This window comes from Cavia porcellus, unplaced genomic scaffold (genome assembly GCF_034190915.1).
Source record: "Cavia porcellus strain 051 isolate PalLab524CR breed Dunkin Hartley unplaced genomic scaffold, mCavPor4.1 scaffold_10, whole genome shotgun sequence".
Taxonomy (NCBI): Eukaryota; Metazoa; Chordata; class Mammalia; order Rodentia; family Caviidae; genus Cavia; species Cavia porcellus.
Window position 1 is genome coordinate 19178118 of NW_026947493.1, and position 26066 is coordinate 19204183.

At 36.6% G+C, this 26066-nt stretch overlaps 1 protein-coding gene across 9 annotated transcripts in view; it reads right to left on the reverse strand.

The window, feature by feature from the left end:
* Positions 1–26066, reverse strand: part of Nek10 (NIMA related kinase 10) — a 234913-nt gene that overhangs the window by 32195 nt on the left and 176652 nt on the right. For 6 of the 9 annotated variants that reach the window (XM_063257051.1, XM_063257055.1, XM_063257052.1 and 3 more), the window contains 4 exons: positions 24381–24418; positions 24144–24278; positions 10039–10139; positions 48–158 (listed from right to left, as the gene is read on the reverse strand). In XM_063257051.1, coding sequence (XP_063113121.1) covers positions 48–158; positions 10039–10139; positions 24144–24278; positions 24381–24418 — 385 coding nt within the window. The remainder of the gene's footprint in view (positions 1–47; positions 159–10038; positions 10140–24143; positions 24279–24380; positions 24419–26066) is intronic. The other 3 variants (XR_010050080.1, XM_063257054.1, XM_063257056.1) reach the window with 3 other exon arrangements.

Genomic DNA, 26066 nt, shown 5'->3' on the forward strand with positions numbered 1-26066 from the left:
AACTCTTATGATTTTGTCAAAGAATTCTTTTATATAGAACATCATACCTTTTTAATTTCAGATTTCAAATTACAGGGGTTACTCTGCTGGCTGAAGAGGGATTTCTTGAATCTCTCTATAACCCTTCTTTTCAAATTGTGGTGCAAAGCTGGAGGAAGCTGTACAAAATGAGAAAACAACAATTACCACCAAATTCTCAACACTGCACTGCTGACCACCAGAAAGAGACTAAATGAGAGTTTAAAGGTTACTTCAAGTTAAAATTCTGACACGCTATAGTTTTTCATCTTACCTATAGAAGAAATAACATATATTACTTTGCTTTCTTTCAAAGGTCTGCTTCCACTTATCTTGTCATTGTTATATTTCTTGATATTACTTTTCATATAATCACTAAGTCATTTACTAATTTCACATATGTTAAGCTTTATGAAGAGCGCCTTGATACAGAAGGGTGCAGCTTATTACACATGTAGGTACTTATGGCCTGGCCAGACCCATGTTCAACACCCAGGCACCCCTCTGCTTCTGAAGGGTCTGACACTCTGCACCAGAAAACTCAAAGTTACATTAGCTCATAGTTAACGGGCTGCCTCTTAGCATTCCTGAAAATTCAGCTGAAGAGATCAAATTTTAGAGACAATTTTACCCAGAAAAAAATATACAGTGAATAACAATATTTTAGGTCCTGGACAGGGTGAGTTAGATTTAATAAATATACATATTTATTAAGTCATCATGGAATCTTGTAAGATATGGTAATTGGAATAAAATGAGGGAATTAAGAACCCTGTTATCTAGTGCTTTAAAAAGCAAATTTATATAGGAACTATAACACTCTGCCAGAGTGGATGGAGAGCTCCAAGTAAAGGATAGCAGGAAAGAAGCAGGGTCAGAGTAACAAAGGGTCTTAGGGGTGACACAATGTTTCATTTTTTTTAGGGAGATCTTGGTAGGAGAGGTGGAACAGGTAAGACAACAGATGGTTAAGTGGAAAGGGAGAAGTGGTAGTGGGAGGTTCAAGCTTTATAAGCAAGAATAGAATTCAAGCCCAGATAAAAAGAAAGAGGAGTGACTCAGAAAAAAGAATGATTCCATCCTACTCCATTTTCTAGGCTCATCCACAGTTTTGGCTGCCGTCACGGGACTACTAGTCGCCAGAGAAATGATGTGCGCCCTGCCAAGGAGGAAGAAATTCAAAGCCAGTGCTTCCTGCATCTCTGTCCTCCCCTACTACAAAGAGCTTCAAGTGCACTTTCCAGATGACATATTCACAAGTTCCAACAGGGCCACCTGACAAGCCCAACTTTGAGTGAGAAATAAGCCTCTCTTGTGTCAAGCCAATGTATTTGAGGGGAACATCCATTAGTGATATAACTTACTGTATCCTACATAAGGAACATCTATTCACCTAGGTGAATGAAAGAGGAGATTTAAAGGTAACAGAAGAACAAAGAGTGAGGTCTATGAACTTCCTTGCAATGACTGACTTTATGGCCAAGCACGATACAATCCCAGGCTAAGTACAAAGTGCTGTAATTATTCCGGTATAACACAAAAAATAATGCAATTTAAAAAGTTTTTAAGTGCATCATTAGACCTAGTGCTTGAATCAAAGTAGGTTTAATTAGGAGGAAAATGGACTGCGCTGGAGATATTGAGCCCTTCAATATTCTTTGAAAGGTTGTACAGCATGTCAGCACTGATTCTCTACTGATGTCTTTCAAAGTCAGTATTATTGCTTTCTTTCACCTTATTCAGCCTTGATTCCTCCCCACAGCCCCAGAATTAGCTATATAGTGATACCTTGATGCTCTTCATTAATTGCTTCCAGGAAACTTAACCAGTACCAAAAACTATGAAGACCAAACTGTTTTGGCTGAAAGGGTAGCAAGTAATGAGATTATCGATACCAAGTGCTAGCTTGAGTGTTGAGTATAAACAAATGGTATCGACGGGGATAGAATTTTCACATCAGAATGCATCAAGTTCTAAATCTGGTGAGTTTCACAGCAATCAAATACCAAGGTATGACTTTAATTATTGTTGTCTTTCCACATGGGAAAGGGGAAATCATTTAATGTGTAAGACAGACAGAGAGAGACAGAGAAAAAGAGAGAGTTATTTCTCAGCATCAATAGGCAAATAGTTGAAAACAGATAATGGCAAAGAGCATATATATATATATATATATATGTATATATATATATATATATATATATATATGAAAGAATAACAAAGGAAGAATGAATTTAACTTAGAATAGAATCAGGCAATGAAGAGCGGAGGCAGGTAAATATTTTCTTCATAAGGGAATGAAAATATTGAAAAAGTGCCTGAAGGTCTCTATCCCTACAGTTTCACACTAAACCCTTCCATCTCTCTAAATCAAGCAAAGGGAATGTGAGCCATGTCCTTGCAGTTGCTGCCCAGTGTGACTGCAACATGACTGCCCAAGGAGAGGATGGTAAGCCCTTTCTGCTACCATTAACATGAAGTATAGGAGTTCATAGCTCCCCACAGGTTTCTCAGCCCAGTGCTGGTAACTATTTTCATTAGATTACTTTAGATGCTCCAAAAACGCTAAGTACTCATTTAATTTGTTAAGCAACTAGTTAATTTAGAATTGTTATAACTGTACATGGAAGCCTAAATTAATTGCATAAAAACTAATTTTAGTCAGACAAGTTAAGGTTCATATATAGGACACTATTAGAAATTACATTTTATTGGAATAATGATCATTTTACTAGAATAATGATGGGCAGTACTCTATCTTTAAAGTTTTCATGCAAGAATTTAAAGTGTTACACAGAATGATGACTCACGTTTAATTACAGATGATGTAAGTATAATAATATATTGAATATGAGAACTATAGTACTAAGAATAGAATATTAAAATCTATGATTCATACATGCTAAGCCCTATGATTACTCCTTTATGTGCATTAACTTACTTTTTTCCCACAACAATCTTACAAAGCAGATACTGTTTTACAGAGGAGGAAATCAGAGCTTCTATATCATAAATATTATGCAATATACTTTCTGAGGTACGGAGTCTTCTAGCACAATCATTATCCTAGATCAAAAACCATCACTACTAATATAAATGTAGAATAACACTTTATAATTTATAAACATTTTCACATACTTTATCTTTTTTCAAGACTCACACTAGTCCCAGATCTCCCATTGTTACTGAAGAAACAGATTCTAGAAAACACAATCATTTTCTCAAAAATCATTCATGTAAAAGCTTGTTTGTTGTTTGTTTTACTATTCACATAAAATAAAAGAAGAAGAGAAAGGAGAAAAATAAATAATAAATAAATATTATCTGTAGGTTGACTGATAAGTTTTCTTCCAAACTTATATAATATATGGATTGTTTCTAAAGGAATGAATTATCTGCCCAAGAATAGATCATCAGTAGTTCCCAGGGGTCTATTTGATAAATAGCAACATAGGAGTACTGCAGGTTGGAGGCCATTCTGGGCAACACAGTGAGTTTTATGCCAGTCAGATCCTGTCTCAACAAAACAAAAGTTGCTATATGATGATTTTAAAACATTTATTTAACCAAATGTTCAAAATGTAGTATACAGTTAAACTCAATACTTAGTTTGGTTTGGAGGTCTTACCTAAGCAATAACACTTTAAAAAATTGTATCAAAAAGTCTCATCAGTGCTTTAATCACCTTATCAGCTCAAAGACAAATTATTGTTTCTAGCGATGGAAATGAGCAACTAACTTCATTCTTAGTTGGCTTAGTTGATTAAGATTACTATTTCACTTTTGATGAAAACAGATGTCAAATCACTGAAGGCAGAGTAAGGATTTAACATCCTGCCTTTTAAAATAGTTACTTTTAGATGATTTTCACAGATATGTCTCCATAGAAACTAGACAGAAAAGGATATTCCAGCCCAAAATACAAGTTTTCCATGTAAGTTCATCATCAAGAGTTATCTGGTTCACAGTTCAGGGCTGCTGCCGCATATAAAGTATGAAAATTTGATTAGTAAATAAATATGAGACAGAAACTTGTTCATTTCGTCAATTCAGTCTTACTTTGACATTAGCAGAGAGAAAAATAACTGATCTGGTCTTTATATCAAATTCACTACTATAATGATTAAGTCTATATTTTTTTCTTTACATGAGGACTTGAATTTAGTTCTACATATTAATAAATTCCACAGAGGGGACATCATTCCTTTCTGTGTGCAGTGCCATGAACTTGAAAGTATTCTGAAAACTTAAAAACTACAACAATTTCTGGGCATTTAGCTCAGCAGCATAAGCGCCTACTTGGCAAGCGTGAGGTCATGAGTTTGATGCCTGGTACAAAAAACAAAACAAACAAAAACCCTACAACAATGATATCTAAACTTGCAAAAAGGAATGCATGACATTCTGCCAAATTATATGAAATCATTTGTTATGCTGGCAGTTTAAAAGCATAATAGTAAGATATTTGCAATAGCTTCATTCTTGCTTTAAAATACTTTGAAATCCAATAAAGAAGTAGAACACATACACTAAGAGATTTTTATTGCATAAAAATTAGCAAGCTAGGCATGAATTTCAAAGGCTATTTCCCTCAATAGTTAATAGTTAAGATGACTAAAGGTTATTTTTATAACACTACAGTTAAGAATATTTCCCATATTTCTATATCAACATTTAAATGGAAATATACTTTAATGTAACTCTTTATAGATATGACAGATTGTATTTTATTAACCACACACCTCTCACATACATACCTATTCTCTTGCGCTCCTTTGCTGCCTTTCATTTAATCAGAGCATCTTATATGATTGCCTAAGAGAAAAGTTGGCAATAGAAAATAGAAAGGTAGAGCTGAGGATATGGCTCAGGAGTACAGTGCCTGCCTGGCAAGTGTGACGTCCTGAGTTCACTTCCTGGAAGAAGAAAAAAAGAAAGAAAGAAAAAAAGAAAGAAAGAAAGAAAGAAGGAAGGAAGGAAGGAAGGAAGGAAGGAAGGAAGAAAGGAAGAAAGAGAGAGAGAGAGAGAGAGAGAGAGAGAGAGAGAAAGAAAGAAAGAAAGAAAGAAAGAAAGAAAGAAAGAAAGAGAGAGAGAAAATGGAAAAGTAACAAATTTTATTGCATCTGAAATGAAGCTTGAAGGAAAGCGGAAGGAGCACCCAATTTGGGATAAAGCTTTGGCATATGACAGCCAAGCTGCTCAGACCTAGGTGTAACAAAGATTCCTCAAGCTAAAGAGAACAAGAAATGAAAGAAAAAGCAAGATGAGGTCGAAAGTAGGTTGATACTAAAGAAAGGAGCTGGTCATTTCCACCTGAGGCTAAGTTTGCAGTTGTCAGTGCCGGGCAGCTCCAAGGTTTTCCTTGATTTTCCTGCTGTGCCACCAGAATATTATGCCTTCACAAGCTGGTTGAATGCCAAGTTCTTGTATCAGTTAGCGTTCCATTACCAGGACAAAGATCTGACATATAAAACTTAAAGGAGACATTTAATTCGGCTCGTGTTTCAAAGGTTTTAGGACACGGTGAGCTGGCTTTAAAACAGGAAGATCAAGGCAGAAGGGTGTGGTGGAAAAAAATCCCTTTGCTTCACTGCAACCAGGAATCAGAGTACGTGGAAGGAGTGCCAGCAAGACATACACTCTCAAAAGGTTTGCTCCACCTCTAAACGGGTCTCAGCACTTTATAGCACACCTACTGATAAATACAGTACCCCAAGATCAAATCACTTTTCTAAAAGTCTCTTAATGCAGTTAAAATGAGCTTGCCCCTCACAGACCACCTGGTGGAGAACCTAGAAGAACCCTAGGAGTCGCTTGTGTGTCCAAGTCCAGAGCTGCTCTTGTCTTGTCTCGCTGTCACAGAGCAGCCAGCATACACGGAACTCCCAGTGGTTAGCACTAACGCAAAGTCAAATTCAGTAATGCCAACTTTGTAGCAACTTACTGGAAGTGTCCATGGAATGACACCTACTCACTGGTAGCCTCCTTGGTTCCTAGAGGACGCCTCCCAGCCCAGCACTTTAGGCGCTGATTCTTAGCAACATCAATAGCATACTAACCGCTTGAGTGCCTGATATGGGCCTTCAGAGGGAAGCTCCCCTTCAAGCTTCTCCATCATGGTGGCTTAGCAAACTTCTCTGTTCTCTCCGTGGAAGACTGGACCTCAACCCAGGATGGGGTGTCCACTGCATGCTTGTCTCTTTCTTGGGTACTCTGCTGCAGCCCTAGAGGCAGTGACTTCTCTTTATGTTTTGCTTATATTCTTTAGAGATCGTTTCTCCTCCTTACTAGATAATAACTTGTTATAGTTAGCAGTTTCTTATATTAAAACATCCTTGTTGATATTACTGCTATAGTTTGGATTTAGAGTTTATCTCTAATAAATAAAAGTCAGCATTGGGCTTTACAAGGGTACAATCAAAACAATTTCCCAATTCCATCTGTACTGGTACTTCTCCCAGGATATACCTGCAGCTTGTATCTGAACCAGTGAGGATCTAGCCAGAAACCACACAGTAATTATGTGAGTCAACTATGGACTTAAAGCAATAGGGTCAAGGGATCGTGAAATGATCCTCTAAAATACTGAGCCCAATTAGACTTCTCTGTAAGTGGTTCTGATTTTGTTTTTTGCTTTTTTTTGTTGTTGTTGTTCTTTTTTGAGACAGATCTCACTCTGTACTTCAGGCTGATCTTATACTCACTTTGGAACTCAGGCTGTTCTTGAGCTCACAGCAATTTTCCTGCTTCAGCCTCCCAAGGGCTGCGATTACAGGCAAGCACCACCATGCCTGGCTCCTCTCTGTAAGTGTTAAGGCTTAGTCCCCAGAAGGTGCTTTGGGGAGTTGGTAGAACCTGTAAGGTTTCAGCTCATTTTGAATGTGCCTTTGAAGGGGTTAATTAGTCCCCTTAAACCTTCCTCTTTCTGTCTTTCCTGCTTCAGCCATGAAGAGAGAGGTTTTGGTCCACTATGTAACTTTTTTTAATTTCAAAAACAGAAAAAGGGTAAAAACAATACAGAATTTAAAAGAAAAATAGGAAATTAACACTAGTTAATATATTGCGTATTAACTTAAAAGTACTTGTTCAGATAACAAGATTTAGGCATAAACAATGATCAATCAAAGAAAAAAAACTGTTATTTTTGACTATGTAATTTGAATTTGTTGAGCAACTTGGCCAACAGGACCAACGAACCATGGACTGGAACCTCGAAAATGTTGAACCAAAATCAACCTCTTTATGAGTTGATTTTCTCTGGAATTTGTTTCAGTGATGGAAAGCTGACAAAACATAACTACTGTACAGTTTCTGGCTGGATCAGATACAGGTTGCAGGAAATGTCTCAGGGAATACACCAGCATAGACGGAATTAGAGCCCAGGGATGAGTTCTGTTTATTTGTTGGATGGCAACAGGACCCAGGATGCCAGTAATTCATGGCATTCCGAGGCACCACAATTCATCAGGTTATCACCTTGATAAAGTGCCAATGTAAGCAAGCAGCTTGGAGGCCCAGGTGGTGCTGCACTTGACTGTGAGGCAGTAATGAAGCCTACAAGGACCGTGGGATGGGATGGGTTAGTCTGAGTGCAGTGGAACACTTTGAAGGAAAACAGATGCCAAAGCTTTTAACTCTCAGTTCAAATCATGGTCTGAGACCCAGAGAGGTTCCATGACAGCTCTAAAAGAGTCTGTCATTTTGTGATGCCACAGCACCAATGGGGCTGATAAGCAAACACAAAATTTAATTAGGCAGGTTACTACAGTGTCAGTGTCAAATTTTTCATGTGAAGGTTAGAAAAACACAGGATCCTAAAGCTTGCAACAGGAACGTCTTGTTGAATGCAGTTATAACTGACAGTGTTAAAACCCAGGTTGCCCCAAGTTTTCATGGTTAGTGGAAGTAGCTTGTCATTTTGTGTATGGAAGAACATATCTTCCTTTACTTGAAAACTGGATGATTACCTCATTGGATTGTCTCAAAAAGGGATACTTGTTCAGTTAAGATCAAATCTGTAACCAGCGTCAGACCTTAGCACAATCCAGGGATATCACTACATCCATGATGCAGGAGGAAACAGCTTCTAAACCAAGAGAATTGCACAGTTTTGCTGCTACATATCAATTAAGTGGTGAGAACACGTGGAGAAGTAGATTCTAAGGATGTTAAGCCAACAAAGGTAAACTACAGCCCTAGATCAGAAAGAATTCATAGAGATTTTTGACTGAAACTTGTTTTAATAGCGTTTATTGAAGATGAAATTCCAGAGCTTCTCTGGCATGTGTGGGTGAGAATTCAAAGGCTTGGAGAAACCAGAACACTGGGCTGAATTTACAGTGTGTGCTCTGCACATGTACTCCCACCCCAACCACATTCAGTGAGAACATGGTACTCCCACCCCAACCACATTCAGTGAGAACACCCAAAGGGCACTCCTTCCAATGAGGCACTGAGAAATACATTGGAGCCCCCTCTATGCTGGGGCTCTCCTTAATAGGCCAGGTAGGACACAGGCAGGTGTAGGATTCCAATATATCCAGTCAGCAGAGGCCAAGTGACAGCATCTGACTGCCAGTGACAAGTTGGGAACATTTACCATAGCGGGCAGCAGAAATACACTGTCAGTGTGAGTGCCCTGAACTACAGAGAGCTTTGGTGGTTGTTAACTGACTAGCTTGCCCCTGGAAAAGAAATTAATAATCAGCCTACTGCAGGGGTTTTGAGTCTAAGTAACAGAAGAGAATCTCTAACTCTGATAGACTTGGGTTGCCATCGCCATAACAAAAAGTCTCCACCTCTCATCCGATTTCCAGACCTAAGTAAATTAAAAGGCCCAAAGCACCTTGGTTAACTGGGAAACTTCCCTTGAGGAAGATCCCGAAACATTACTATAGCTGCACGGCATCAATTTTTCGCTAAACCTTCCTCAAAGTATTTACAGCCATTTGCTAGAGTGACTGTCCTTGCAGAAAGGAAAACAGGCTTTCCAGAAATACTAGGCACTGGTTATAAATCAAAATTACATAATTCTTAGAGTCTTATCATTCTAGTATGTTACAGCCATGTAAATTTGGGGGGGTAGTTGTGGGATTTAAGGGGGAATTAAGTTATTCAAGAGAAAGATGAAGCATTAGAGTTTGACTCCCAATGAGCCCCATTTCTGACCCTATAAAATTTCTGTGCAATACCTTAATGTACAGTTGGAATTGCCAAAACCGACAACTGATAGCACCTCAGCACTGGTTCTTTGAATCCTAGAGTAAGGATGTTTTTCTGTTTTGCTCACTGGTATATCTGAAATTCCTAGAACAAGCACAAATTGACTTATGTCCAATAAGTCAATGAATCAATAAACTGTATAAGACACAATTTTATAAACTTCAATGTAATCATGACTTTCCTATCTATAGGTCTCTACTTTGTCTATGAAAATATATTTTTTACTTCACAGTATATATCTTTGGTGGATGAATATTCAAGTTGTTTTCACCTGAAAAATTTCTGTCAACAATTCACACCTGCTTTCTCAGTATTTTTTTTTTCGTCAATACGTGATAGTCACGGATATCTACAAAGTCTTCATGACGCTGGATTTTGTGTGGATTTGGAGCTCACATCTCTAAAAGGTACAATTTGCAACCTGGTATCCTTCAGATTAGTAGGGAAAAAATAGGCACTACTTTTTTTCTTTTCTGTGGTAGATCTGCTTATAGAAAAGAAGGCTCAGCTCAGCTCTGTCCCCTCCATACTGAAGGGCCATTTGTGAGGAGGTTTGTTTTTGGCAGTGAGAAAGCATGTTTGAGATCACAGGGAAATGCCAATGTATTTATTTTCTGTGTACCCTTTTGCTCTCCTGGGTTGCCGCTGACCCAACATGTCCCCACATGTGTGTAGCTGGCTGGTATAAGCACGAGTGAGTATGCACTCTACGTGAAAGTTCCGTAAGCCAGCTCTTCAGCAGTAACAGCACCAAATTGCATGGAAAATGCGAAGAAAGTAAAAAGCTAGCACACCAACCTGTGTGATGTAGATGACCTTGTGCAGCTGAATTAATATCTGCTGAATAGGGTCACTGATCTGACGCACCTTCCTCTGAGACACGGCAATCCCCGCAGAGGCTGCAGGTAATAAAGTCTGTCATTAGTCAAGTTCTCTTTTACAAGTGATATTCGTGGGAAAATAGGCTCAAATTCTGAAAAAAAGAAAAAAAAAAGTAAAGCAAAGACCTCATCCTACCAATAAGACAACGTGCAGTATTTTATTTTATAGAATAAACAGGTTCTTCCCTTCATTGCTCAGGCTCCTCACTAACATAGTGATGCTATTTGTCACAACATTTGCAAGACCAGTTATCTCTTGAACACGTTGTGTGCAAGTATAACCCACAGCCCTTAGGAAGTAGAGCTACCTTGGATACTACAGCCACTGAAAAGCTTGGCTGCAAATGTGAGTGGAGAAAAGCCTATCACCCTTTCAATTTTTACATTCATAATGCCTTCCATAATATGTTTAAACCAATTTGAGCCAAACTACTAAAGGCAGACATATAGGCAATTTTAGGAGCAAAGAACCAAACATTCTCTTAACTACAATATAGTAAGTTTCCAATCCTTGATGATTATAAATTCTAATTTCACCTGGAATTCTCTGCAGGTCTAAGTTGGAAATGTTTAATTTATCTGAATTTTCATTATCAAGTCACATCACCTTCACAGATTTAGGCTAATTGGTGTCAGGTTATCTATGAATTGTTTCTCCAACTCTGTCACGGTTACGTGCTCCATCCTTAAATTGAGGAATAAAAGCTGCACCACGGAATGGCTTTGATTTCTGTGTTGCTCATGAGGCCACCCTCTTTCCCTTCTGACCCACAGATCCACAGTGGAGACAATACAAGACACACTTACACGTGGATGTGTTTGCCTTCTCCCTCTTTTCCTTCTCTTCCCCTTTCCCTTCCTCTTTTTAACCTATAGCATGGCTTCTGCAAATTATTCTTTCACAAATTTCCTGTTTTTTTTAAGTCCCTAAGACACATTTTTCCCTCTACACAACAATTATATAAAATTAAATTTTAATATAATCACTGCTGTAGCAGTAACTAAGACTTTTTAAATTATTCATAAAGTGCTTACTAAAAAAGCCTGCATATTTTAACTTAAATGTTTTGTTCTCGAACATCTAAAGAGAAAATTTTGTGTGGTTGTTTAAAACAGTCAAATTTGATTTATTATGGTACATGAAAATTTATACTTAAGGCACAAAAAATAAAATGAAATATAAACATCCTTTTTTGCAGGTGTCTCATACTTAGTTATTTGAAAATCAGCACAAGAAATAATCTAGTTCCTGTCATTTTCAATGAATATCCTGTTTAAACATCTAGAAGTTAAAGAATTTATATCCTATGTATATTGTAACAAACTTTTTATCATCAATTATTTGATCAATAAGATAAAGTTTAATAAATTACCTTTTGCTTGAGAAAAAGGAAGATAGGGTAAATCAGAAAGAATGGATACAGTTATAAAATAGAAAACAGAGCTGGAGTTGTCTGCTTCTGCTTATCAAGATTACCATATGTACAATGCCTTACTTTCCACCTAATATTTTCTACTTGCAAAAATAAGTCTGTCCTGGCTTGTCTAGATCCATACAAAAACTGGAGACTATGGAACGAGGCTAAGGTGATGCTGCTACAGGAATACTATGCTTGCATTTTTGAAAACAATAAGCTTGAATTCTGATTTTTTGACTGAATACTTTATATTATTTGTAGACCAAATACTCATAGGTAACAAGTGAAAATCTCACAGCATGGTGGAGTTCTGGGGTTTGTGGTGACCTTGTGAATGGGTTATCACACAGGCTTGACTCTACCTTGCCACAAGCATATGCCCTAAACACGAAAACAGAGAATTAGCTAGGTCTGTCTTCTGAACTTATTGACTAAGCAATTTAACTTAAAGATACTTTTGCTTAAGTCCCTTTTACCACTCCTCTCTCAAAACCAGTAAATTCTTGTCTCTCAAAAGTAGATTTGATTGCTTACTCTCTAAAAGTACACACACACACACACACACACACACACACACACAGCCTCAATGTTTAAGTACTCCTGCCCCTTATCAAATAAGCAAATAATAACATAAATATCACAGATGAGACTCAAGTCTCCCGGGGAACCACTACCCATCACAGTTACTTACCTTGCAGTAACCCAGGACATTAGTTTAAATGTGGTGCTTTCCATCTCCTTGTTACTCATTTATATATGGGAGTATCTCAGAAAAAGGTTTTTCAAACTGTAGTTAAGTCCTAAAGTCAGTTTAAAGGGTTATGACTAGCATTTTGAAAAATGGATTGAAATGAACTGGAACAAGACAGAACATTTTCAGAGTGCACTGAGCATAGTAAGAGTCCAATCAATCAAGATATAAAATATGTTTCTTACCGAGGGACCTTTGCAAGAAAGTTTGAAAACTACTACAATAAAAAGTCTAGTCTAGTCTCCTTCCCTGCCTTCCTCCCTTACTTTTTGTTTTTTGTCCCCCCCCATCTCCTTTTTCCTCCTTCCTTTCTCTTTAAACCGAATGGTGAGACATCATGTCATACAAACAGTTTATACTTTATTTCCATCTATCTTTTTATGTCAACACCCCCACTTACAGCTCATTACTTCTAATCAGTGAATAATATTGTTTTTCTTATATGGGCCATACTTCCCAAGCCCTTAGTTTGCTTTCAATGTCTCAGGATACTGCAGTGAGTATACTTGTGCATGCCTCCCTGTGCATAGGTGCAAGAGTTCTTTTAACATAGTCATGAAGATATGAAATATCTGGGCCTCAGTACATGGACATTTCTTACTATACTAAATACATTTTAAACTGGCTGAAATCATTTTATACTCTCACTAGAAAAAAAAATTTTTGCACCTTGATCAATTCTACATATCAACAAATATTTCAATTGTACTGATCTGACTTTTTTCTATTCTGCATTTTTAAAATGCTAGTGAGGTTATTGTTTTTAAGCGTTTTTGGTTTTTGCATTTGATGTTTTCTTTCTCTTATTGGTTTGTGTATGCTCTTTACATGTTCAAATAAGATAAAGTTTAATAAATACTTATCCCTTTATTGTACTTTATATATTAAAAGTATCTTCATCTTATGTTACTTATCTTTCATTTAAAGGAAATTTCCCACTTCGAGTAGCTAGACTCAGGCAATTTTTACTCTTAGCTACTAGTGGTATCTACTGCTGTCATGTTACCACAAGCAGCAATCCTGTGATCTATTTAGCACTACCCGTGACTCTGGCAGGACCATTAAACTGTGGCATGAGTTAAAATAGGGAGAGAAAAAAAATTTGAGCCTGGGAATCATGTGCAAAGAGTCCACCTGTAACAGCTGCAAATTCTTCAGCTCCTGGACAACAGCTAATTCTTGGTATTAGAATCATTATTCCTCATTTTCATTCAATCAAATACTCATAGTTTTTATATCATCCTATCTCAAAATGTATAGTAATTCATCCCGTAATAATTTTAGAAACATAAAATGATTTTAATATTCAAATAAATTTTTTTATTGTTTACTTATTTATAAAAACCAAGTTTATGGCAAATGTTAGCTATATCATTTTGTGCATGTACTTAAGTCAATCTTTCAATTAGTTCAATAATACTATATTGCATAACTATTCACAAAATATGCAAGATATATTTTATCCTAAGAATATTTTTATTAAAACAAGTTTCTTTGGAAAAGTTAAATCCCACTGCAAAAAGAAAAGACATAAAAATAAAGAAAAAAGGTATATCAATGAGTCTAATGTTCATAGCTCAGGTACAATATGAATTATCTTTAATATGCTTAGGATTTATATCTATGTGATACAATATGTCCTATTGCACATATGTATAATCTTAAAATGTAATTCTGTTGCAAAGCAGTGTTTTTAACAATCAAAGTTCAGAATAATGGAATAATTTATGTTCTTTTATTGCTTTTATTAAAACAGTGTATTAAATTAACATTGTAGGACTTAGAAGAAAATTACAAAATTCCTTAGAAGACATAATTATATAATAATTATATTTGCTTGCATACTCCATGGCAGGCATGACACTAAACTACTGGGTTCTTTTCTCCTCGGGAGTGGCAGGTAAGAGGATCTGGGGAGAAAACAGTGCTTTCTTAGCATGAATGTGGGCAGGACACTGGGAAACATTTTACATAATTAAAAGTCATCTAATCCACACAGCTATGCTGCATGAGAGCTATTGTACCCCTGCTTTATAGAGGACAAGACAGTGCTGTGATTTGGATGCTTCTTTCTTCTCAAATTTGGTGTTGAAATCTTAAACCATGACCCTATGGCATTGGGAGGCAATGCCCTCACAAATGGGATTAATGACTTTGTAAAACAGACCCAAGAGACTCAGTTATCCCTATAACCAAGTAAAGACACAGCTGAAAGAGCCACCCATGAGCAGGAAGTAGGCTCCCATCAGACTTGCCGGCACCTGGATCGTAGACTTCTTGTCTCCAGCAAAAAATGTCTACGTTGTTTATAAGCCACTCAGTTTATGGCTCTTTGTATTAGCAGCCCAAAATGATGAAGACCCTGATCCCTATTGGGATTAGGGAAATTGGTCGACCAGGGTCAAATGGCAAGTGAAATCCAGAAATGAAACCAGGTCTAAAATACTACTGCACTGACTCAGGGAAGAGGTTCCCAGTCCTCTTAAACCTTCACTGGGAGGCTGTGTTATCACGGGTAATTCCATTTGTCACTGAAAATATAAAATAATACCTGTAGCTTTTGCCAGCTGAAAAGACTCACTACTTTTAACTGACATTCTGACCACACCTTGAATATCAACTGACTAGATATTTTTATAAAACACACAGGTGTAATAAACTGGAAACATTAAGTCTTTATACCTACATAGTACATTATATTTTGCTTTTATTAATTGTGTAGCGTATTAAAATAGCTAAAAAAGTTGTCCATCTCCGGTGGTTTGAGACTTGATTTATAGTATATATCTGCTCTACTGAAACTACAATTTACAATATACACCCGGAATCCGTTAATCACTACAAACTGAGCAAACAATCAACTACATTGTATTGCCCCAATTAACCAATGAACCTATTATTTTTCTGAATTTTGTCTGCTTAAAATCAGGAATTTTTGTACAACTGGAGAAAAGAAAGATAGAGGAAGATATCTACCTGAAGAAAAGAAATGAATTTTTCTTTAACAAATGGATCCAAAACACATAGGAGCTTTCCCTTACTGGACCATCCATCCTGGTGGAAGACCATACAGAATACAGACTCGCTTTCATTTTTTACTTTCACAACTGTAACAATAAATAAATAAACTTAATTGCAGAAATGTCCAGCAGTCAGTATTGCATTCACTAGAGTTTCATGAGAGAAGCATCCCCCGTGAACCATAGAATGGGGGTTCAGTAGAATGCACTTAGGAAGATCAGGAGAAATTGGAAGGCCTTCTGGAGGCACGAGATGTGTATTTGGTGTGAGAGAAGTTGTGTTTGAATGGTGGCTTCTGAGTACAAGGAATAATTCTGGCAGGAAGGAGTTGGCTAAGTGAGGGCAGCATCTGGCTGAGCTGGTGTGCAACACAATGAAATGCATGGCACGTGTGGTGACAGCCAGTGGCCATAGCGGATGGTGCACAGCCATAGGCAGGTGCATTTCAGGAAAGGCCATCTCTTAAGAAGCTGCCTGGGGCTGCAGTCAGAGGTCTGGCTTGAACGGTTTCTCTCTGCCAATTTTGTTTCAGCAATCTTGTTAGCAATAAGCCACAGGTTATTTGAGCCTTGGTGAATAGCATGAGGTACATGAGGCTGAGGTTCTACAGACTAGGGCATGAAGAGGTCTACAATGTATCACAGTTATCTATGGGAGCACTACTGATATGTGGGTCTCAGTCTCTGAGAGAGCTGTCTGCTTTGGTATGAATCTGGTTTGTGCCTGAAGAGTTTTACAGGGTGCTATGGTTTATGTAAAATGTGCCCCCAATTCTCATGTATGTGAAGATGATTGGATCAAGAAGCACTAGATTCATCATTACTAAATGTGCCTTTAGGAGTGAGGGCCTGGTTGGAGGTAGCTGCTGAGGGTGTGGACTGGAAGGGACTGGAAGGGTTTATCCCCAACTCTTCTCCTCTCTGCTTTGTGACTACCATGGGTGGAGCACTTCTGCCATGCCCCTCTGCATTCTGTTTTGTCCTGGAGCTAGCCGCTCAGGTTCTGAAATCGTGTGTCAGAATAATCCATCTCCTTTTGTGGGTGCTGAATAGTTTGTCTCGGCAATAAGCAAGTAACTAAGACATAGGGGTTCAATCCCCAAGTCTTATTAATCTCCTTAAAAAGGTGAAAATATAATCTAAACACGGTGTTCAGACTTGGGCCCTTGAGAAAGAGCTTAGGTTTAGACAAGATCATTAGGATGAAGCCCCCTGATTGAGTCCTGATGGCTTTCCAAGAGGGAGAGAGACCAGACACAGAGACACGGACATGTATGCTCCCTCTAATTGCTTGTGACAGGATGCACTACCTGGTGACTTCTAGGAATAAGGCCATTTCCACAACTGAAGCCAGTGCCAGCACCATGCTCTCAAATGTCCTCATCTACATTAGTCTTCCTCAGATATATCATTATGGTCATGAGAAGCTGACTAAGCCAACGCCCCACCAGAACAGAGGCAAGTGACAGAGAAGGCACTAATTGGGGTAAGGGTTGGGTATCATACACTTCCTACCTCAACAAAGCGACAGTTCCACACTGTCAGGCAGTAGTTGTTAACAAAGGACTGGACAGGCTGGGCTTAGTTCCCCAGTGCCCTCACCTCTAACAAAGTTTCCCACAGGATGGCAGAAAGCCTTGTCAAAGTATTGGTTCCTTTAAACTCCGAGGTGATCAAACAGCAAACTCTTTTCATTTGAAACTTCAGAAACATGTGTTTTAAAGGTCACAGAAGCCAGGTGCTTTGAAGTCTTTCCCTCTTGAATTCTGGCTGAATCTCTTTCATGTAATGCACCTCACATCCTGTTCTGGCTTAATTGTGTGTGTGTGTTAAGATACTCTTAATTTTTAAAAATGCTATTGCTTTATTTTTCAGAATGGAATATAAAAAATAATCTCAGGATTTTTGTAAACGAAAATTCCTAGAAATGACTACATGGAACACATGGCAAGATGCCACATGCACAGTTCACCCATATGTCATTTCCTATGCTTGCTTTTGACCCCAGGGGCTTCCCCAGTCAAGCAGCAGGCTGTGAGGCTCACACCACCTCAAGAGAGGGTGGCCCAGAGGGACCAACATCAGAGGGCGTGAGTTGCTGAGCTTTCAAAAGCAAAAGTTTAGGCAAAATCCACAAAGATTCAAAAGAATTTTGCTGACCAAACTTTTCTTTCTGCCCCTCTTAGGTGAGATAAAGGTTCTCCAAGAAGAGTAAGGAGATAAGCAGAAAAGAAAGGCTCAGGAGACACCTGCATGCCACCTGACTTCAGGATAAGTCTGGAGTGGGGACAGGAAGGAGAGAGGCAGACAGCAGAACTCTCTTCAAGGCTGGGCACTGGCACATGTAAAATCGTGCTCCATTCCCACTCAGCACCAGAGAACATTTAATGGGTGTCAGAGATGAGAGGTTCTGTGTATTTCTAAGGTTCTATCCCTCAGGAATGGGGAAGAAGCCAGCCCTCCCATTGTTTTTGAAAAAGTGAGATAACAAAGTGGGACATTCCATCCTGTAGAGATTAATGCCAACGGGACATGGCCATAGAAAGAAACAAGGACCTGGAAGTGGAAGTCACATGGTATCACACAGCATCTTTGAATGCTTTCCTGCAAGGAAGACAACAACTTTCAATTTGCCTGACACCACCCTGACGTGATAAAGAAATTGAATTTATCTATAGGTTACTTGTGTTTTCTGATAGCAGTAAATATAAAGTTCCGTTTAGGCAAAATGTAAAAATACATTTTTAGTCTTTAATTTGTGTCCTAAAATTAGCACCTTGCTCTAGTATGTAAAGTCTGACTCTTCTTTGTTGACTGAATTATTTCTTACATTGTGCAACAATCACCCAAGTCGCCTTGTCTCCTTTAGAACTTCTAGAAGAAATTCCTTTTTCTTTAAAAGTCTGTTTTATTGATAAAGACCAGAATGCTCAAGAAAAAAATAATATCCTGTGGAAATGCATGAGTTCACTACTATGGATGTAAAGGATACAAGTCAAACTATCAGGAATAGAAAGTAAAGATAGGATTTGCCCTATTCCCCATTCATCGTGCTACAACAATTTCTAATAACCCCACTTTGGTCCCAGTCTAACCTATGGGTAATATCACGGTATGTTTAGTGATTCGTGCCAATAAAAATGCAAGAACTTAACAGTTCTTTAACATTAAAGGTTAACCTGAAGAAACTCATATATTGGTATGAATTTAAGGCTGATTAAGAAGTTGATATGATTTTATAGAAATTTCACCAGTCTTCTGTTTAATTTAGTAATCTTACTTCATCTTATGCTTCTTATCTAAATACCTATTCTTTTGATGCTCATGGAATCAGGGCTTTTGCGCCCTGCCTGGTTCTATCATTAATGGATTATGTAAAACTTGGACATCTGCTAAAGAATAACTTCTACAAGTGTGCTCTTGTGCTTCAGTACAATAAAAAAAATAGTTATTTAAATACAGAATTTTATTGACACCTTATCTAAAAGATTTCCAGGAATCTGTTAAATTCATCCTGAGAATTAAAGAGCTTGTCTCAGCTTACAGCAGAGGACAGGCAGGTGGCCTGGACAGAAAAAAGATGCCTCTTGTTGGTAGAAGACTACACTCCTACCTGAAACAATGATCAGGTAATGATTTAGTAACAGCCTAACATTATCATTTCATAATTTTATTAAAGGAAATTAACAGGCACTTGATGATGATTCAATGATCAATACTCTCTGATGGGTCAGATACTGTATATGCTGATACCCTAAAGAATTTACTGCAGGAACATAACCATGGATAGATTCTTGGCTGTGGGTACTGAACAGTTCTATAAAGAAAGTTGCATGTTTCATATTCGAAATGTTTCACATTAACCGGATGAGTTCCTTGATATCTGGATTTAACATTACTATTGGCTTCTCTGCCCCATCCACAATACTTAAATTGGTCTGTATGACAAACCAATTTGAATGGCTCTGTGACTGTCCTATTAAAATCATTCAAACGGCAACTTGGTATTTGACAGCCATGCTTTTCTCCATTGACTCAAGTATTTTGCACACTATGCTCTGACCATTACCCAAGTAATACTGACCTCTCTTTATTCCTACCACAGACTGTTATTAACTTTCAGCCTTTCTTTTCTTTGGGCTTTGCTCCTAGCCAGCGACTTTGAGGGCACAGAGGAATGAGCTGCCACTTAACAGGTGATTTCAGTTTGCACTTCATCATGGATTGAGACCATCAATAACTTCTGTGAGACTGTGTGTGTCTCATTAAAATGTCATTGCTCTACAAAGATTATTAGAAAATTTTCTTCTTCAGGAAGTAACCTCTTGGGTTACTGTTGCATATTCCCTTGGCATGAAACACTAGAAAACAAGTCATCATTGATAAAGAAAATTTGTGTCTCCCAGTTTTAATGCCAAACTGAAGTGTAATATAAAAATATATATATCACAGCCAGGTTAAATATCCCTTATTCAAAGTGCTTTGGAAGAGAATATTTGGGGTGTGTGTGCGTGTGTGTGTGTGTGTGTGTGTGTGTGTGTGCATTGTTTATTGAGGCAGAGTCTTGCTATGTAGCCCAGGCTGGTCACAACTGCTGGCAATCTTCTTACCTCAACTTCTCAAGAGCTAGTGTTACAGGCATGCACCATTCTACCTGGCTTAAATTTTGGCATATTTGTATATTCATAAAGAGATATCCTGAAAATGGGATCCAAGTCCAAACACAAAATTCATTTATGTTTCATATATATTGCATCTCACATAACCTGAAGCTAATGTCACATAATATTTTTAGTGAACCTACATTTTGACTGCAACTCATCATATGAGATCAGAAGTCATTTTTCCATACATCAGTACTTTAATAATTTAGGCTTGGGGAACATTGTAGATTTTAGATTTTCAGATTAGAGATGCTCAACCTGTATTTAAAAGACTAATGTGGAAAAAATCCTCATTTCTGATTATGTATGTGGTGCTTTCAACAGGGGAGCAAGGATACGCAAGGGTTTATACAGTGATAGCCTGAATCACTTTCTTAAAAAAGTTTTTAAGGACCTGATCATAAAAGACATACACAAGGTTGAATCAAGATAATTATATCTGTATTAATTTACTGAAGGTATTTATAATCTATTTGGGAAGCATGAATAATACACACTTAATTCCAATAAAAATATTTAAAAGTATGTAATATTATGTTAAATCACACAGTATACATTAGCATTATAGGAGCAGACTAAAATCTGGTGACCTGATTTTTATATGCCAAAAAAGCTGTGATGAGATACAATAAAATGAAATATATATTCAAAATCACTTTGCCATTGCAAAACATAGTTGTTTGCACTGTATATCAACAACTTACTTGAAAGTAAGCTACGAAGGGTTGCCCATGTAAAGACAGCTAGAATATTAGCTCTCTAGAATATGTGGCTGAAACATTGACTACTTTATTTAGATCTGACCTTTATGAAAAAAAGACAAGTATAAAAATAGATTCTCAGTCATCTAGGGAAAAAACATAATTAAGATCCCAGAAATTGTGAAGTGACAGTTTCTATTAAAAATGCAGAGCAGAAGAATCACCATACATCAGTTCAATGCCTGAGTGTCAGATACTGTCTAAATGAGAATCTGAGCAAGGGAAGAAAGCATGTCACTGTTAATCTGGTCAAATTAGGTCAGATTCTTAGTTGACACTACATTTGCACTCTAAAATTTGGATTTGACTCACATCTCAAAACACACTTAAACCACAAATGATAGCACTTATAATTTTGTATTGTGTTCTATGCATATGACAAACAGTGCATGTACTGTTTGTATGACTTAGTTTCCACTTATATGCCTTGATTCAAGAAGAAACTGCTATTTTTGTATATATAATAGATTCTAGATTTTTCCCATTCAAAATATTTAATAACATCTATTTGATTAATTGCTTTCACTCTATAGACAACAGAATCAATCATTTTAAAAGAATTTTGAAAGAATTAAATTCCACAGGCACGAGGAATTTTTACAGACTGAGTTTACACATTAACTATATTGAGTATGAAATAACTATGGTGGAAAAATATTCCTTTTCCAATTTTCTTTACCTCGTACTTATCATCTCACGGATTAAGTTTCAGTATGCTGCAAGTATATCTTCACGATAGTTCTCAAATATTAGCTAATGTTCTTTGATAACAAAGACAACAGACTTAAAAAGAACCAATCAATGAAATCTACTTAGAATTTAATATGTTTATGAAATTTGTAGACTTTAGAGCTGCCATTTATTAACAGCAAGTGATACCTTATTAGCTTCCCATTTATAGCAAAATGTAAATTTCTCCTATAAATAAGCTTGAGAAAATTATCCAATTTACAGAAAAATATTAGAAAAACAGTAGTGCAAATGATAGTCAAGATGGCTACATTTGCATAATATCCATTTACAAATGACAAAACGTGAGGAAATAAACATGTTAATGTACTTATTGATTCCATATTAATTACTGTTAGCATTTTGCAATTTAAGAATTTTTAAATTTTCACTTCTGTTGGCAGGGAACTATAATCTATCCTTAAACAATATAAACAAGATAAATTATTGTTATAGTTTCATTGGTATTAAAAGATAGAATGAGGGAAGCTATAACAGCATTAATTTGAAATAGTTTTATAGTTATTCATCAGTTTGGAGTTGCGATTAAATACGGTTGCATCTTCACACTGTAAACCTAGAAGTTCATATATAAGAACACCATATAGTCAAGACCACATAACACAGTTATTAAAACAATGGCCCTCATCCTTTGTGCCACCATCACACATGGAAAATAACATTCACATCTTAGATATATTCTTGTGGGGGAAACTTAGACTTTTATAACATTCTTCCCACCATACCAATTTTTTCCAGAATATTTAGGCAATGCAGAGCTACAGATGTTAATTATGTACAGCTTTCAACAGGATCCTTCTGATTCATGAAGGCTAAATTAAATGTTCAATAAGTAAAATATGCAATATGACTTTTAAATAAAACAATTATATATTTCAGTGCTTTTTACCTGTTCTAGTAAGAAACACTTAAGGTATAATTCAAACCAATCTCAAGCATCTTGGTCCAAACTCACGTCTCTCCTCTTGAAATGTAATGGCAATGGTACACTTTTATACTTGTAAGCTAATAATGTAATAAAGCATGCAGGTGAAAGGGCCTAGGTGTACAGGGCTAGTGTCAACTATCTGTAATTTGATAAAATAGTCCAAACTTACTTGCAATGTTTTAAAAAGTACGACTTTTGTAAAACACAGAAAAAAATTCATACATCTAATTTCTCACAGTAACCTGAATTTTCTCATATATCTTACCCTACTCTTCAATATTAGTAAAAAAATTCTTTTATGGGTAAAATTTAGCTTTGACTCATATTTAGAATGCTTTAGTGAATGCCATAAAATTTTAAAAATTGGAAGGTGTCAGGCATGGCGGCACGCCTGTAATCCCAGAATTTGGAAGCCTGAATCAGGAGGATTTCTGAGTTCAAGGTCAGCCTGAGCTACAAAGCAAGTTCAAGACCAGCCTGAACTATGTAATGAGACCTCATCTCAAAAAAAAAAAAAAATGGAAGGTATAACAAACTCTAGAAATAAGGAACATATTATATACAAAATGTGTTATAATGTCAATAGTTGTTTCAAAGATCCAGAGATATGATCAATATCAGTAACACAAAATCACACCTTATACTGAACTAACATAATATGTCCTTCAGAAAAAAGAATTCTGTGTGTGTGTGTGTGTGTGTGTGTGTGTGCACATTGTGCACATGCTCTACTCTTGCTTTTATAAAATCAATCAACAGCTACCATTTTAAATTCATGATTATGTTTTTAACTTACCTTTGAAAAAATAACAGAAACAAGGTCATGGCCAACACAATAGTTATTGGGCATGTAGCTAATAAAACCATCTTGCTTTGCATCTATGTTGACATTGTGATGGTCTCAAACTGTTAATAATTCTTTCAAAGAAAATTTAATAAATGTAGCAACGTGGCCTAACATTAAAAGAATATCCATTTATATGGAAAATGCTCACTATGCATGTTAACTGTACAAAAAATGTGAACTGAGGAAGCTAATGTGAAAATAGTACTGAATGATAATTCCAAATTAACCAAAATAACAAAATAGAATTGTATGCTCAAGTCCTATACTTGTACATGTTTAAATGGAAATCATTAAACTCCTTCTGAATGTATAGGTGTAGATAATAATTTTACTGTTATTGTACTTTTATCCTCTTTCATAGAAATTAGAAAGATTAATACATCTTTTTTCATCATAAACTATCATTATAAACTTTTGTATTTAAGGATTTATAAATTTAAAGAAACCATTTTAATCAAATACAAATTAAATAAAAAAGAAAATTCTATGTCAGAGTAAAGGAGATAGAAAAAATTACTCATTCATATACTTTTAGAATTTATAGAAACACCTACATAAAACAGCTATATTTTTGTTAGTAGGTATATACTTTACACATCCATAGCATAACTTGTTAATTCCCATAAAAGCATAAATGTAAGTTTTGGAAAAACATCTATATATAATATTTTAATTCATAAGTGAACACAGAAAAACACCTATAATATTTTAATCAAGAAGTGAAATCAATTTTCTATTGTTGTGGCTGAACCAAACAGAATTTTCTGGCTATTTGAGTTAAAATAACCTCTTAAATATCATTCAGACATTTCAGGCCCAACTCTAATTCTGTGTTCACTCACTGTGCTTAACATCAGTGTGAGCTAATAAGTACTACCAGGACCTTTGAGATTGCGAAGAATCACAGCAGGAAGGCTATGGGACTGCCAACCTGTCACTACCTCGGCCTCTACTTCCTTAACGTGGGACCTGACCACGAAGGGTGGCACTTTCAGAAGCAGGTCAAGAGGCAGCAAAGCTGAAGAAATAAAAGGGGGAAAGGTATGAAACTATAACATAAATGATACTGAATTTCAGGAAGTTATGCTGCTTGATTTTACCGCTACCAACGCTAAATTACCTGGTCTTGGTCTTGATCCCATTCCACCAATGAACTCCCTGAAAGCAGAACGGGAGGCTATTAGAATGACTTTTCCAATTTGAATTAGACAAACACTTACTAAAAGCTATACTCTGCTATGGTCTACATTATACATTAAATAAAGGTTATTTTGCTTCAACATGTTCTTAAGAGTTTAATAAAAAGAGGAAAAAACATTCCAACACAAAGCAAAATGGGCATTCTGCTGACAAATGGAAGAAGTTTATCCCAATGAGATTGTTTTTGTTTTTGTTTTGGTACAAGGGATCAAACTCACAACCACGCGCTTGCAAGGCAAGCGCTTATGCCACTGAGCTAGGGATTTCCCAGCCCCATGAGATTGTTTATGAGCTCAAAGTATGATTAATATCCTATAACTAATTAAATAAAGAAAGAAGTATCCATTTTAAAGCTATTAGAGGACATGCTTTTGAATATGTTAAGCCTTTGTATCAAAAGTGTCTGGAAGGTTCTTTTTGGGTTAAGTCATTTTTGTTTTCGACTTCAGCATTGTCAGGGTGACCTATTTCACACATCTTACTTGTATAAACTGTTTATCATATTTTAATAAATATGTGTAAAAATGTTTCAAATATTTAATTCTTTGAGGCAAAAAGAATAGTTATCTAGACAGCTCAGCATGTGGCTAGCAGCTCTTCAAAAATACCCATGAATGTGGATTAAAGTTTTCCACAAGTTTCATTCTTATTCCTCTTTTGTGACAGTGAGATTTTTGAGGCACAGCTAGGTCATGCTGCATGTGGAAAAACAGTGATCAACACTTCTATAGAAGGGTCTAGAATTCAAATATGGTGGCTGTTAGCGCATGTGACTGACTGTTAAGCAGTTGATACATGACTAGTACAACTGAGGAACTGATTTCTAGTTTCATTGAAGTATACAATATATTAAAATGACAACATTTGGGTATGTTTGATAAAAACACTGATTTGTACAAACTTGCTACTCCTTTCTATAATTTCAATTCCTTTTAAGAAATTTTAGGTAACTTTTCAAAAGTCACATTTATGCATTAATTTATTCAATAAGTATATTTATTGGCTTTCTACTATATGCAGACGCTGTGCTAGCACTAGAGATGGGATGGTGAGAAGGTCTCCATATTTTTGAGGACTTACAAGACTGAATAATGAAAAAATAATGACTTTCATGGAAATTGTATCATTAATCACAAGAAAATGTAGACTTCTGAATCTTCAAAATAAAACATATCGCTGTGACAAAAGTGACAGATTTTAATGTGCAATTGCTGGCTCTGTAGATAGATAAATGACTGAATATATGCAGAACCTAAGGGAGTTCTGGGTTGAACCACACTGAAAGTTCACATCCACAGGACCTTCACGGCTGTAGAGGCTGCTCTTCCCACAGCAGCTAAAGCTGGGAAAGATACAAATGATTTAACCCAAAAAGAACATTCCAGACACTTCTGGTATAAAGGCTTACCATTCAAGACTGTTTTAAAATGGGTACTGACCAATAGCACGTCAGGCTGATGAGAGAATTTCAAAGAAATCTAGGGATGAGAGGTTTTACATCCAGATTTGTTCAGATATGGTGTGACCTCATCCATAATACATAAGAATGCGTAACTCAAAAAAAACCCGGCAGGCTGAAAATGAGCGCTACAGCCTTCTAGTCTAC